Genomic DNA, 14,476 nt, shown 5'->3' on the forward strand with positions numbered 1-14,476 from the left:
TTAACTTGGGCAAGCTACATCTGTTTGGCTTCAGTTTCTTCATCTGTAAAATGGGGGTAATTATACTGTTCCAACTGATAGGATCATTATTTTGAGGATTAAATGAGTTAATAATTGCAAAGCATTTAGAACAGTGCCTAGCACACATTAATTTTTCAATACGTGTTACTATCACTTATTATTAAGACAGCCCTGGGAGGTGGGCATGGAAGGGGTGATTGCTCTATCTTACAGATGAGGAAACTGAGGGCCTGGCTTCCTAGTCCTTTGCTCTTTCTGCTCCCCTGCACTGCCCCCGAAAGTCACACCAGGGCCTGGGCTGGTGCTTAGGTGGAGGGTGTCGGGCATCTGGGAACTCCCTGTATCTACAGTTGAATCAGCAAAACGCCATGGTGAAGGCCATCCCGGTGCGGCGTGTGGAGAAGGGGCAGCTGCTGGAGTACATCCTGACCGACCTTCGAGTGCCCCACAGCTACGAGGTCCGCCTCACGCCCTACACCACTTTCGGGGCTGGAGATACGGCCTCCCGCATCATCCACTACACAGAGCGTAGGTGGTGGTGGCTGTGGTGGTGGGATAGGTGGGCCCATCTCATGCCCAGGGGACCCCTCCATATTCCCCACGTGGTTCCTGAGCTTGGGGTTCTCCAATGTGCAGTGTCCTACCCTGTCACTGCAGGCCAGGAGCCTCTGGCCCCCAGGCCTACTCTGGGGACCCTGTTCCTAAGCCCACGCACCCTCTGCACAGCTCCACACCTTGGTTCTGACTTGGTTTTCCTGCTTGCTTTCTCAGCCATCAACTCTCCCAATCTGTCAGGTGAGACACCCCTACCCACTTCCCCTTCCCTTTAGGGACACAAAGGCTCCCCGGGTGGGAGGGACCCCAAGAGATAACCCAGAGAGTAAATAGTGTGGAGGCCAGAAGTTGACAGAAAAAGCAGAAGGGAGCAAGGCTGGGCTTGGAGATATTTGCATCCAGGATTTATTCTGGGGCTTAAAGGCTTGAAGTGGGGGTGGAGTCAGGAGGACATCTCTCTAACTCAGGGCCTTTTGTCCTCACTCAGCACCATTCACTGTCCCCAAAAGAAAAATGGAAAGGCCAGGCTAATCCACATTCTCTGTTCCCTGGGGCAGAGGTCCTTAATCTGAGATCCATGGACCACCCCTACAAAGGATGAGGAGGGTCCATGAAACTGGACCCTGGAAGGGCATACAATTACTTCTTTATTTTCCCTAACTTCTAGAAATTTAACATCTTCAATGATGAATGTAGGAATGTGGTATAATCACTACCTGTGACTCTGTCATCAGTGGAAATCCAATGTTTTCACATCACCTAAAAGTTTTTGCAGCCATCTCTAAATATCATTTCCATTTATTAGTATTTCAAACTACAGTAGTTAGACCTAACACTGGATCCTGTGATTTAATTAGATAATAGAGAAGCCCACTTACTACTATATCACAAATTTATTTTTTAAATATTTTGATAACTGTATTTCAATATAATTGATTTCCTTTGTAACCCTGTGTTTTTCATTTTATGCACCTAAATAATTTTTCTGAGATGAGATTCTTAACTTCACTAGACGCCAGAAGGGTTTGTGGCACAAAAAAGATTAAGAAGTCCTGTTCCGGGAATAGATTGGTCAGGGGTTCCTTTGCCTGGTTTCTGAAGCCCTGGGATCCTGGGCCCACTGCTTGGATCTGTCTCATGGGAGCTGTCTCATGGGTGACCAGGAAGGCAAAGCTGGACCAGGGGACTTGAGGAGGCTGACTCTCTTTGTCTCATTCCCTCCCAACTCTGCCCTGAATACAGACAACACCTGCCACTTTGAGGATGAGAAGATCTGCGGCTACACCCAGGACCTGACAGACAACTTTGACTGGACCCGGCAGAATGCCCTCACCCAGAACCCCAAGCGCTCCCCCAACACTGGTCCCCCCACGGACATAAGTGGCACCCCTGAGGGTGAGGACATGGCCTGCTGCTAGGAATGGAGAACAGCTTCAGGGAGGGGTCTAGCCCTGGGGAGCCCGGTCTGAGAGGAGACACAGCCCCGGCCTCAGGGAGCCCCGGTCTGAGAGGAGAGAAACAGCTCTGAGCTGCTAGAGGATTGGGAAGAAGAGAAACTGCAGCAGAGCTAAGCACTCACAATTGCTGGCCCAGACTCCTGTGTTGTGCCGTGAGGCAGGGAGGACCGGGTGGGGTGGGGTGAGGCACCTGGGATTCAGGCAGCTGATACTACGGCCAAAAAGGAATCAGATGGAAAGAGGCCTGGGAGGGGTGAGGGGGAGGCTGTTGGCACATCTCCCCCTTCCCTGCAGGCTACTACATGTTCATTGAGACATCAAGGCCCCGGGAGTTGGGGGACCGCGCGAGGTTGGTGAGTCCCCTGTACAACGCTAGCGCCAAGTTCTACTGCGTCTCCTTCTTCTACCACATGTACGGGAAGCATATCGGTGAGTCGAGGGACCAGGTAAGCTGCACGAGTGTGTGCTGGGGCAGGGAGGGGTGTCCACAGGAAGCTGGGGACTGGCCCGGGTAAGGCCTGGGCGTCCCAAGTTGGCTGAATCACAGATCCTTATAGGGAATATGAGCAGAATCGGGCAAGGGGGAAGTCCAGAGCCAGCTTGTCTGAGGTTTTGAGATGATCAAGGCTTTCTGAGGGTGCAAAGAAAATGGATCCACCAGGATGAGTCTTGGAGGGGATGGAGAAATCAGCTAAAAGGTTGCATGTATTGAGTGCCTGCCAGGTGCCAGGTGACATCCTGGGTTAGGGATGCATCTGTGGTCTTATTAACCCTCACAACCACCACGTGTGGGAGGTGTTACCATATAGACCAGAGAGGTTAAGCATTTGCCCAAGATCACACAGCAACCCAAGTCTGTCTGACTCTCCCAAGCCCTAAACGCAGGGTTGGAAGGGAGCTGCTCTGTGAGCAGTGAGGGGAAGTACTACTTCGTAAGCATGACCATGAACCTAAGGAGTGCCCTTTGGTAAGAGATGGCACTGGTAGGAGTGCCACATTAGTCAATGAACTCATCAGTTCAGCCGTCATTTCCAGAGCCCCTGCTCTGTGCCAGGCATCTAGTGCTGCAGTGAACAGGATGGACAAATCCCTCATCCTCTTGGCACCTACAGTCAAGTGGGAGAGACAGACGTTAAATAATTAATTGCACCAGATAGGATTTGGTGACCACTGTGATGTGTGTCTGCAGCAGAAGGACAGAGGCCAAGACAGCTGATAAAAGGAATAGCCGACTGCCTCTGGGGGCTGGTTATGGAAGACTCTGCTGAGGAAATGACAATTTTAATTTTATTTGTTTGTTTGTTTACATATTTATGGGAAAGGTAGTGTATTTTGCACAGGTCAGAAGGTACAAAAGCGTGCATAAGGAGAGTCCCTCTCCCATCCCAGTCCTCCTGCCACCTAGAGTCCCTTCCCGGAGGCAATCAATGTATTAGATTTTGGGGCAAACTTCCAGAAATGCTTTAAGCATGTAGAAGCCAGTACACATATATTCTCTTTCCCTCCATTTTACACTGTTCCGTGCCTTGCTTTTCCCTCTAAACTGTGCATCTTGGTGATCAGGCCTTAACAGACCATAGAAAGCTTCATTGTTTTCCTCAGCGACATGGTAGAGGAAGTGACTTTAAGCAAGTGTGGACCTAAAGGCTCATTGTGAAGTGTCCACAGCTAGAGTGATGGGTCGGGCCGAACTAATGAACTGGAATGAGGTGGGATGGAACCTTCTGCAGCCACTGGGGTCCCCCGGGCCATCCACACAATCCAATTCACCCATGACCTGGGTCTGGACTTCGTGAGAAGCTTCCTGTGGGGTAGGTGGGGGTGAGGGTGACCAGGACCTCCCTGCCCAGCTAGAGTAACCACTTCAAACCAATCCTGGTTTGCCCCAGCCTTTCCCACTTTTAACACTAGAAGTCCCACGTCCCAGGCAAACCGGGACAGTTGGTCATTTTATCCTCAGCTCAGGAGGGGCACGGGAGACCCAACGGGCAAGAAGAGCATGTTGGACACAGTAGGGCCCTGGGAGATCAAGCCTTAAGAGCTGGGATGCTCAGGTGCCTGGGAGCAGAAAAAGCCCTGAGGGAGCCATCTGTGCTCCAGAGCTTGCTTGGTGTCCCCCAGCAGGTGGGACAAACACCAGTCACTGAAAGCCTCTGGGAGGCAGGTTTGAATTCCACCTGAGGAAGATCCTATAAGTATCAGATCTTCCCAGCAAAGGAATGGGCTATCCTGTGCCTGGACAGGAGGACTGTCCAGCAGGGGTGCTGTGGAGGTGACCCCTGTCCCAGGTCATGTTACTCCCCTGCTCGGCCCCCTTCCATCACCATCTTCTCCAGGCCTCCCGTACCGATCTGCCCCTGCCTGCTTCTCTGACCTCATTTTCTGCTGCTCTCCCCTGACTCTACTCAGTTCAAGCACACCGGTCTCCTTGCTTTTCTTTAAGTACTTGAGGCCTTAGAAGCCTTTGCTTGTGATATTTTCCCCCGCCTAGAATGTTCTTCCCTTCCCCTCATTCAGGCTTCCTTGGAGAGGTCTCCGACAGCCCCATGTAAAACACCTCTGTATCCCTTTCCTGCATTATTTTCTTTATAGTGCTTACTGCCAAAAGAGCATAAGCTTCAGGAAGCAGAGTTCTTTATCTTATTCATGGATGTGTCTCTGGTGTCTAGAATAGTGCCTGCTCAATTAGATGAATGAATGGATGAATGATGGGGAGGTAGGGAGGGCTGGGCTTGATGAACCCTGAGATAACTTCTTACCCTGAGAAGCCTCTTTTCAGTCAGCCCTGATGACAGTGATGGAAAGTTCTTCACTGAGCATTCAAATATCGAGAACAGATAGGAATTTGATGGGGACTTTCCCTCAGGAGCCAAATCGGGAGAGAGGATGTGAATCCCAGTAACTGCCACACTGTAGAGCAGGGAGTGATCTGGGCATGGGGAACTGCAGTTTAAGGTCTCAGAGTTCACAGGAAGCACAGAGGGCTCCCGGCTGAAGCCTGGGAAAACTTCTTGGAGGAGGTGACATTTCAGAGAGGGCTTGAAGCACAAAAAGGATTCGGTCAGGGGAACATAGTAGGGGAGGGCATCTCAAGCAGTGGGAACAGCCCAGGCAAAAGCCCAGAGTCTGGAAAGCTGGACTGTGTCCAGCCTGCAGCATGTAGCTCAGTGTGGCTTTGGAGGTGACAGGAAGATAGGGAAGAATGTAGTGAGCAGGCACCCTTAAGGCCCTGGCTGACCCTGTGAAACACTGTCAGGAAGAGGGGAGATCTTGGAGCTGGTGGGATGATCAGGGAAGGGGGCAGAAATTCAATTTTGGTTTGAGTAGTGAAAAGGTGGGGTTCCCCCATTGGGGTCCTTGGGGCAGGGTGGTGGAGGAGGAAGAAACGGTTTGGAGATTGAGGTTGGACCCTGGAGGTTGGGGGATTGGAACCGGGGAAGATCTTCAGGAAGGGGAAGAGAGGGAGGTCCCTTTGGGGCTGGTGAGAAGCCCAAAAGTCTCTGGGGCTTGGGCCCTGCCTAAGCCAGTGTGGCATCTCCCGGCCCACTGGGTGCTGGCTTCAGCCCTCTCAGGGCCCCATCTGCTGGTGAGGGTTCTCCACATGCCTTGAACCTTTGTTTGCTCCTCCCCCAGGCCTGGGTCTGCTGCTGGGGAGGGGTGGGTGTTTCTTGCTGTCCAGGTCCCTCCTCTCCCCTCCCCTCCTACCCCACCTGGCAGCTCTGGGCACCAGCTGTCCCCAGTCCTTGTGCCTCACTGGCTCTCCTAGGTCCAAGCCAACTCCTTTAATCTCAGGCAGGTAACATTTGGTGGCCCTCCCCCTCTGGGGGGTCTGTCTATCTGGTGTCACAGATGGTGTGGCTTTGTCTGGGGCAGTGCCATGGAAATGCCAGCTACCAGGTGCCATCTAAGATTGATTCCCCTCCTCTCTGAGCCAAGTCTTTATGTCATAGGAGGCTTGAGATAGGCTAGAAGAGCCGGCGAGGGGGCATGACATTGCCTGGGTGCTCTTCATCAAGGCCTGATCCCTTCCTTCTCTTCCATTGCCCCTCAGCATCTCCACAATGCCAGGCCCCTGGGTCTGTGGGCGAAGGGGCTCAGCACCCCTAGGCTAATAATTCCAAAATTTCACATTTTACCGCAGCTATGTAGCACATATACTAATATCTTTCTTTGAATCAACTCCTTTTTTCTTAGCTTTGTCCTAAGCATCAATATTAGAGAAGTTGTGGGTTTGAAAGGCTAGCTTTATTCACCTCTTAAAACATATATATAAGTATGAAATTTTTCATTGAGGTATAATGGACATTATATTAGTTTCATATGTACAACATAATGATTTGACATTTGTGCATATTGCAAAACAATCACCACAATAAGTCTAGTTAACAACCAACCATCACCAGAATTTTTTTTCTTGTGATGAGAACTTTTAAGGTCTACTCTCTTAGCAACTTTCAAATATGCAATACAGTATTCTTAACTATAGTCACCATGCTGTACATTACATCCCCAGAACTTATTTATTTTATAACTTGAAGTTTGTACCTTTTTAGTCCCTTCACCCATTTCACCCACCTGCCACCCTCCAAGTGTTAAATTTTTAAAGTCCGTTCCTGTACCTCCAGAAATCATTGCATGTATCGTGTACCACCAAGCGTGTGCATTACGTGCTTCGGGAATCCTGCTCTGTGTTCAGATATGGGCCCCAGTGTCCTGGGACAACTCCCCTGTCTAGAGGGGGGAAGGGTGCTGTGTGTGGGTGTGTGTGTGTGTGGGCGGGGAATTAGGTGATTAGGATGGAAAGGAAGAAATGAAAGAAGATTTGCCAATCGTCCTGATAAGTGGAAGCCCTGCTGCCCTATTGCTGTCCCCTTTCTTTCCCATGCTGAGGTCCCCTCTGGGATAACAGGACACCGAGCCAGTCTGCGATGGGGAGAATGTCCTGCCCAGCGGGGACTGTGCTGCGGGCAGTGGTAGGGAGTTGAGCCTGGTGAATGGGGAAAGGTGAGGGTGCCCCCTCACTGCCCCCTCTCCTCACACCCACCACAGGCTCCCTCAACCTCCTGGTGCGGTCCCGGAACAAAGGGCCACTGGACACGCACGCCTGGTCCCTCAGTGGCAATAAGGGCAACGTGTGGCAGCAGGCGCATGTGCCCATCAACCCCAGTGGGCCCTTCCAGGTGAGTCTGCTGGGCCCAGGGCTCCTCACAGCTCTCCAGGCCCTGGGCCATCGCTCCAGCCGGGGAGCCCTCAGGAGGGCCCAGGGCTTGCTCCTGGGAGCTGAGGAGAAAAGCTTGCAGGGATGGGGGGCCTTCCAGGGAGACGGAGGCTAAGGGCTGGGAGTCTGTGGTGCAGAACCCCCCTCATCCCTGCTCTCTGACCCCACCCCAGATTATTTTTGAGGGGGTTCGAGGCTCGGGCTACCTGGGGGATATCGCCATAGATGACGTCACACTGAAGAAGGGAGAGTGTCCCAGGAAGCAGATGGATCCCAATAAAGGTGCAGGATGGAAAGAGGGCGGGGGTGCTGAATCTCTGGGGGACTGTGTGGGTGGGTGCCTGTGTCAGGGGAGGCGTTGCTGTCTGAATTGGGGTTCAGAGTGGCTGGGTGATGGGATGCATGTGCTGGTGACTGTGGGAACAGCTGCTGATGTGTTTGGTACCCACCTTGGGCCCCACCCTGGCTCAGGCTGTGGGCCGTGTGGAGGACAATGAGGCCACCAGACCCTCCTATGAGCTTACTAAGTTTATGGTAGCAGCGTCTGTGTCTGGGTACATCCGTGTGTGTGTGTGTGTCCAGGTGTGAATGTGTACCCCTCCCCCTCCGCCACTGGGGGCCAGGTGTTTGCAATAATAACAGCTGGAGTTTACCAAGTGATTACGATGTACCAGGCAAGGTACAGACACCTGTATATGCGTGACGTCATTTATTCCTCACAGTCCTCTGGGTGGCTCTTCCTATTAGACTCATCTTACGAGCAAGGAAGCTGAGGCCGCTGAGGTTGAGTGAATGGCTCTGCGTCTCAGTTAGTGAGAGCCACAGAGCCAGGGTTTGGACCCAGCAGGCAGAGCTCACCACCTCATGTCTTACGAGTGTGTCTGTGAGCACAGAGAGGGGGCAGAGGAACAGCCCTCCCGTGGCCTGCTGGCTGTTCCTCCCTGGCCCTGCTGAGCTGACCGGAGCCCTGGCCTGTCTCCCTTCTCTTTCCCGTCACAGTGGTGGTGATGCCGGGCAGTGGAGCCCCCTGGCAGTCCCGCCCACAGCTCTGGGGGCCCATGGCCATCTTCCTCTTGGCGTTGCAGAGATGATGAGCGCTTCGTGGCCCCCCCACCCCGCCCCCGGCACACCAAAGTGTCCGCATCGTACCAAAGACTGACCCCATGCCAGCCGGGGTGCCCAGGGGCAGAGCCGCCCGCCAGTGAGGGGGCCTGCATTGGCTGTGAGGATGAGCAGAGAACAAGGACAGCGGCCCAGCACTGAGGCCCCGGAGACGCTTGTTCGACACACGCACACACACACCCACACTCACACACACAGAGATAAATTAAAGCACAAGTTTCTATCTGACCCGCCAGCATCTTCTTTGCTGCAGAGACAGGGGACTCGCCTGAATGGCATCCACCACTCCAGGGACCTCGGCGCCACATAGGCCTTGTCCTGGCTGCACCTGCGGTGTGTTTCTGACCTTCCCCTGTCTCTGACTCAAGGCTGAGCTCAGCCCCGTGGCTTTACCAGAAGGAGCCAGAAGGGGAGCAGACACAGGAGCCCTGCCCTTGGCTGGACTCTGGGGCCCCCTGGAATGGAGGAGGCCGGGGTCATCGGGGGCCAAGCGGGACTGACTCTGCGAACGACAAAGGACATGAGGCACCAGCTGCACACAACTCTGTTCCCAGAGCGAAGGCCAGAAGCCGGAGAGCCCAGGCCACCCGTATCCCCTGACCCATTCATTCCTGGGATGTCATATCCCGCCCCTCACTGTGCCCCCCTCGAAGGGACCTAGCGCAGGGTCTTGGGCCCGGACAGTCTGGAGACTGACCCCTTCCCCACCGTCCCCATCCCACTGCACCCCACCCCACAAGCAGCTGTATTCCTGAGAGCACAGTCCCTGCCCTGCTCGGCTGGCCTGACCTCAGACCCCAGCTGAGCCAGGGGGGAGGGGTGGTGGCCAAGCCATTTTCTGGGGTGAGGCTTGGCTCCGAGAGGGGCAGAGGAGAAGTCCTGCTTTTATGATTTCATGCCCCCATATTGCACATTGATCTTAGGGGTAGAGTGGAACCTCCATTTCTTATATACTTGCCAGGAAGGGGTGCTCTGGACGGGGTGTGTGTAGGGGGCTGCCCTGTCCTCCTCCACCGCAAAGCACTGTCTAATAGGCTGTTCCCTTCCCCGCCCAGGGTCAGTGAAGGAGGAGGGGTTTGTAGGCCTGGGGGTGGTGTGTGGGGCAGTTGCTGGTCACCATGTTCCCTGGGAGCTGAGCCTTGTGCCCCAAAACTGGGAAAGGGCTCCATGCCCTTGGTCCTGGGTTGGGAGACTGAGACGGACAGGATGGGACCTAGACCTCCTCCTCACTGTCATCCCTGAGCCCCCCCTCCTAGCAGTCCATGGGAGAGAGGAGGCCCAACCCCTTCCAGGGTGAGTCATCACGTGTGCGTGCATGTGGCTGTGTGGGTGTGCACGTGTGAGCATGTGTGGGCCCATCTGTTGTCTGTGTACCACTGTGGGTATATCTCTAGCAGGAGCGTGTGCAAATATGTATCTGCGTGTGCAGTTATCCATATGTGAGGCTGGGTCTAACCCCCGTCTCTTGTGAGTGCCTGCGTATGTCAGTATGTCCATCTTCATTTGTGACATGAATGTTTGTGGAGTGCTGGCCAAATATGCCACTTCAGCCCTATTCTGTAGTCTCAAGCTGCCTGCTACCACCTGAATTTCTACCTTTTATCCCCTACGGGTGACAAAGAGCTTACAGATGACCCTATGGAAATGAAGGCATCTTTGGTGGAGGTGTCACAGGGCTCCTCCTGGAGCATTTGGTGGGGACAGCTGCAGAGAAGGGAAACCAGAGTAAACGCTGCCCATCTCAGCTCTGCCAGGCTGGTGTTATCATCGTCACCAACAGCTGGTGGGTGGCCAGGCCAGGGCTGGAGTGGGGACTCCTGATACCCGACCAGCGTGGCTGCCTTCCCGGCCCAGCCAAGGCCTCTATCCGAAATGAGTGGCTCCGGGTTCCCAGAACGTGCTGCCATTTTTCTGCGGGTATTGTTCCTTAATTGTCCCATCTGTGCAGGGTCTGTTGTCCCAACTAGACTGTGAGCTCCTCCTCTGAGCCTTCCAACCCTCCCCTGACCCCATCCCACCCTCATGCCCAGCACAAGTGGGTCTGTTATGGAAATCTCTCAACGGGCTTTGCCTAGCGGAATGGATTATAGAAATCAGTGGTTCCCAGCAGAATAGAACCACCAGAGATTCTTTTAGAAAGCACCAATGCTTGGGGCCCGCTCCAGAGATTCCAGTTTAATTGGACTGGAGTGCAACCTGGCATCAGAAATGTTTGAAAGCTCCTCAGGAGAACCCTAGAGTAGGAACCACTGGCCTATCACCTGCCAGGTGCTTCCCCCGTGCCCTGGCTGGCGTGGGTGCTGGAGATCAGAGCGCTTCCTCCTTGGGGCTCCATGGTGCCCCGTGCCTACTGCCCTCAGATGACCTTTGAATACATCTGTCCCCTGCTCTGGCTGCTCCATAATGGAGACCCTCTCTCCCTTGTTCACCTCCGCATCTGTAGAGCTGGATACAGAAAAGGGAGTCAGCATATGTCAGCTGAGCTGAAGCACATACACATGGCCTCTGAGTTCTGGTCTGTTTGGAGAGAGGGGACATGGTCATGTGGACAGAGAGTGCGGAGTGGGGGAGCACCAGGGAGCACTTCCAGAGGGAGGTCGGGGTGGGACCGGGGCAGCCCTGACTCCAGGGTGGCTTGACCTGGGCTAACAAAGTGCCCGAGGGAGCCGCTGAGATCCTTGGTCCTTGCGTGTGTCTGCGTGTGCCAGCAGGCCTGCAGCGGATGTGGGTGTCAGTGTGTGCTGACATTAACAGTGTGTGATGCGAGCACCTAGGGGGGTGCTAGCCTGTGTGTGTGTGTGTGTGTGGTGGGGGGTCCTGCAAGGAATGAGTGTCTTTGTGTGTCCCTGGGTGACTTGTGAGTCAGTGTTTGTGTGCCTGTGAGTCAGCACCTCTGTGTCAGCGTCACCTGTGCCATGCGTGTCTTTGTGTGCCAGTGGGTATCAGTGTCCATGTGTTGGTTGGTGGCCCATGAGGACCCCCAGCCCGGGGGAGACCAGTCTGGCTGGATCCAGTGCATCTCCCCAGTGGCAGTCTCACCCTCTGGGTCAGGGTGGCTGAGGCATTTTGTGGCCTTAAAACAGGGAGTCCAGGGTCAGCCCTCAGGGTGTTAGGGTCCTCTACCCCTGTCCCTTCCAGCTTGGTGTCTGGGGGACAAAGGGACTCCTGGGGCCAGGTGCTGTATAGGTAAGAGACAGGGAGCCTCAGCTTGGCTGTCCTGCCCCTGGAACCATAGACGGCCACCCGGGGTGCCGAGCTAAGCCTGCAGACCAAGCCCCCTGCTCCTGGGACGCTCCTTCCGCCTCTGCCCTCTCTGGGATAGCTCTGACTCTTCTTTCTCATTCACTTTGCCCTCTCCCTATGCTCAGTGAAAGCCCCTGGCTCAGGCTGTCGGTGCTGGGATGGGGCATAGAGATCCCAACTTCTCATGGTAAGAATGAGAGTTAAGCCCAGAGAGGGGGAGGGACTTGCCCCAGGTCACACAGACAGTTAAGGTGGAGCCAGCCTTGGAAGCCAGGTACTACAGTCCTGGGGTTGTCACACCTCTGGCCACTGCTCATGCCAGGCAGCAAGGAGGAGCTTGGTCAAACATCCCTGTCTCTGGGTGCTGGTACAGATGTTACAGATGTTACTGGGCCCTGCACTGGGAGAGGTACTGTCTCCCTGCCCCCAATTCTGGCCCCGCATCCCAGGCCACGGCCCCTCCTGCCCCAGGTCAAGCCTGGGTGCCACATGGAGGCTGACACCCTTTGCCCACACTGGCTATGGCTGCTGCCCTCCCCCAGGCTCCCAGATGAAAGGGACTCTCTTTCCCCTCCCCTCTGTCTTCACATGAGCCTGGGCTGGGAATGAAGGTCAATGTGTCCTGGTGTCCTTATCCTGTTGACTTCCCCCTAAGGACCAGGGGAACCTGGGGGAGCAGGGCTAATCCTTGTGTTTTCCTCTCTCTGGACAGCTCAAGGGGGACGGGGGTATTTTCAGGGTCTGTCCTCAGGAATGGGGTGGGTGAACCTGCAATGGAGGATCCCTGTAGGGCCACTGGTTGAATTTCTGGGTTCAGGGGAGCCCTCCTCAATTCCAAAGGCAGGATAGCACCCCCTCTCTGTTGAGTCGGTGCTTCTGTGTGTGTGCGTGGATGAGAGGGTGTGTGTGTGTGTGAGAGAGAGGGCGCATGCCCGAGTAAGAGTGTGTGTGTGTGAGGGTGTGTGTTAGGGCAGAAGGACCACTCTTTCCTGGGGATCCCTTGACCCTTAGAGCTGGAAGGGACCTTAGAGACCATTTAATCCAGTGTCCCCACTGTACAGGTGAGAAAGCTGAGGTCCAGAGAGATGGCCCTTGCCCACCACCAGCCCCTCCCCTCATGTCACCTGCATTCATTTCCCAGGGGCACCCCTAGGAATGCCCTCCCTCCTGGCATCCCCCCACAGATGCTCACATAATCACCATCTCAGCACAACTCTGCTGGCCCCTCTGCACCCATGGCCTCCAAGCATCCTTCCTGCCCCAGGGTAGCCAGCTCACCAAGGCCTTTACCTCCAACCCAGGAGAAAGGGCAGGGGAAGGAGGGGACTGCTCCAGCCCTGCGGCCTCCAGACTTGGAAGAAAGCCAACCCCTCCGTGCCCAGGCCCACCCTACCACCAAGGTAAAAAGCACAACCGGAGACCCTCATTAACGGGTGAAAGGGACTGGGGTTGTTTTAGTCACATGACCCCATCCTCACCCCTTTGCCTTGCTCTCTGTCTCCGCCCCAGCCTCTGCCCCTTCTTTGTTCCCCTTTCCCCCCCACACCCCCCAGATGTAACCTCTAGTTGCGGACGCGGTTGTTTCAATCAATAAAGCTGCGGTGTTCTAGCGCTCCGGGTCAGGCGTTGTGTGTTGGCGGCAGGTGGGCTGGGCCTGGAGGGGGTATGGGTGAGAGCCTGGGGATTCCCCTCAGGCCCCTGGAGGGAGCCCTTCTTCCCTTCGGCCCCAACATCATGGCTCCTGCTCTGTGGCGTGGACAGTGGGGACCTGCAGCCTGGTGCCCAGCCCAACTAACTCCTAAATGCTGCCTTCGTGGAAGCTCCTGTTTAGTGGACACTAAGCTCATAATTGCACTGGGAAATGTATCCTTATGAGCACAATTAATGCTGTGAGGGAAATTGGTGCTCTGGAAAAAGGTAAGAGGAGGGTCTTATCTGGGTTGGGGCTCCAGGGAAGACTTCTCTGAAGAAGAGACATTTAGAAGATACCTAAAGAATGATTGGAGTTAGCCTTTGGGGGCAGAGGGAATCTTCCAAGCAGAGGAAACAGAGTATGCCCAGGCCAAGAGGGGTGAAAAAAACTTAGAAGGCTCAAGGAAGAGGAAGGAAGACAAAGAAGGAGGAATAAAATTGATCCACTACCTGTAAGAACTCTGCCCTTTCCCTTCTCAACACCCAGCCCCACCATCCCTCCTATACACTTGTACTGCCCACCCCCAACCCCCAATCTCTGTTTCTGTCCTGGCCCCATAAGCCCCACTCTGCACTCTACTTGGCCTCCCTTATTCACCACCAGTTAGCTGCCCACTTGCCCCCAAATCATTTTGTGCCAACCCTTCCCTTTTCCCAGACCTCTCAGAATGCTAAAATTTCAGAGCTGGGATGTCCTTAAAGTCACTTATTTCAATCATCTACTCCTATACTTTCCTTGGGAGAAACAGGCTTGCCAAGATCATGGGGACAGGCAGTGATGGGGAACGTTCACTTCCTTGTGAAGGTTTGTGACATGACCCCAAATCAAGGGCAGATGTGTCATGATATGAACTACCGGGAGATCAGGCAAAGAACAGGAAGAGACTTTATCGTGTTACTCGGTAGTAACAGGTAGGTAGAGCAGAGAGTTTCATTTCCTTGTTTCAGATGGGCAAACTGAGGGTCAGAAAGGTGACAAGACTGCAGGCTCCATGCCCCACCTTTGTCAGCTCACACCTTGGGTAACTTGTTGCTGCCACACCTGGGATTTCTCTTCTGGAGCTTGGAGCCCACCACTGCTTTGGGTTGGCTCATTGGGTACCAGGAAGAGAGACTCGACCTCACTCAAGTACAGGAGCATTACTGTGAGGCTCTATGTAGTGAGGGG

The 14,476-nt window shown here is 54.3% G+C and overlaps 1 protein-coding gene across 1 annotated transcript in view; it reads left to right on the forward strand.

The window, feature by feature from the left end:
- The window catches only part of MDGA1 (MAM domain containing glycosylphosphatidylinositol anchor 1), a 57,891-nt gene extending 44,684 nt beyond the window's left edge, over window positions 1-13,207 (forward strand). The window contains exons 11-17 of the mRNA XM_022581802.2: window positions 372-549; window positions 793-816; window positions 1,819-1,971; window positions 2,328-2,462; window positions 7,083-7,213; window positions 7,425-7,533; window positions 8,251-13,207. Coding sequence (XP_022437510.1) covers window positions 372-549; window positions 793-816; window positions 1,819-1,971; window positions 2,328-2,462; window positions 7,083-7,213; window positions 7,425-7,533; window positions 8,251-8,342 — 822 coding nt within the window. The 3' untranslated portion in view covers window positions 8,343-13,207. The remainder of the gene's footprint in view (window positions 1-371; window positions 550-792; window positions 817-1,818; window positions 1,972-2,327; window positions 2,463-7,082; window positions 7,214-7,424; window positions 7,534-8,250) is intronic.
- The last annotated feature ends 1,269 nt before the right edge of the window (window positions 13,208-14,476 follow it).

The sequence above is a fragment of the Delphinapterus leucas genome, chromosome 10 (assembly GCF_059928025.1).
Source record: "Delphinapterus leucas isolate spDelLeu-1000000601 "Yukka" chromosome 10, BTC_Dleu_Yukka2, whole genome shotgun sequence".
Taxonomy (NCBI): Eukaryota; Metazoa; Chordata; class Mammalia; order Artiodactyla; family Monodontidae; genus Delphinapterus; species Delphinapterus leucas.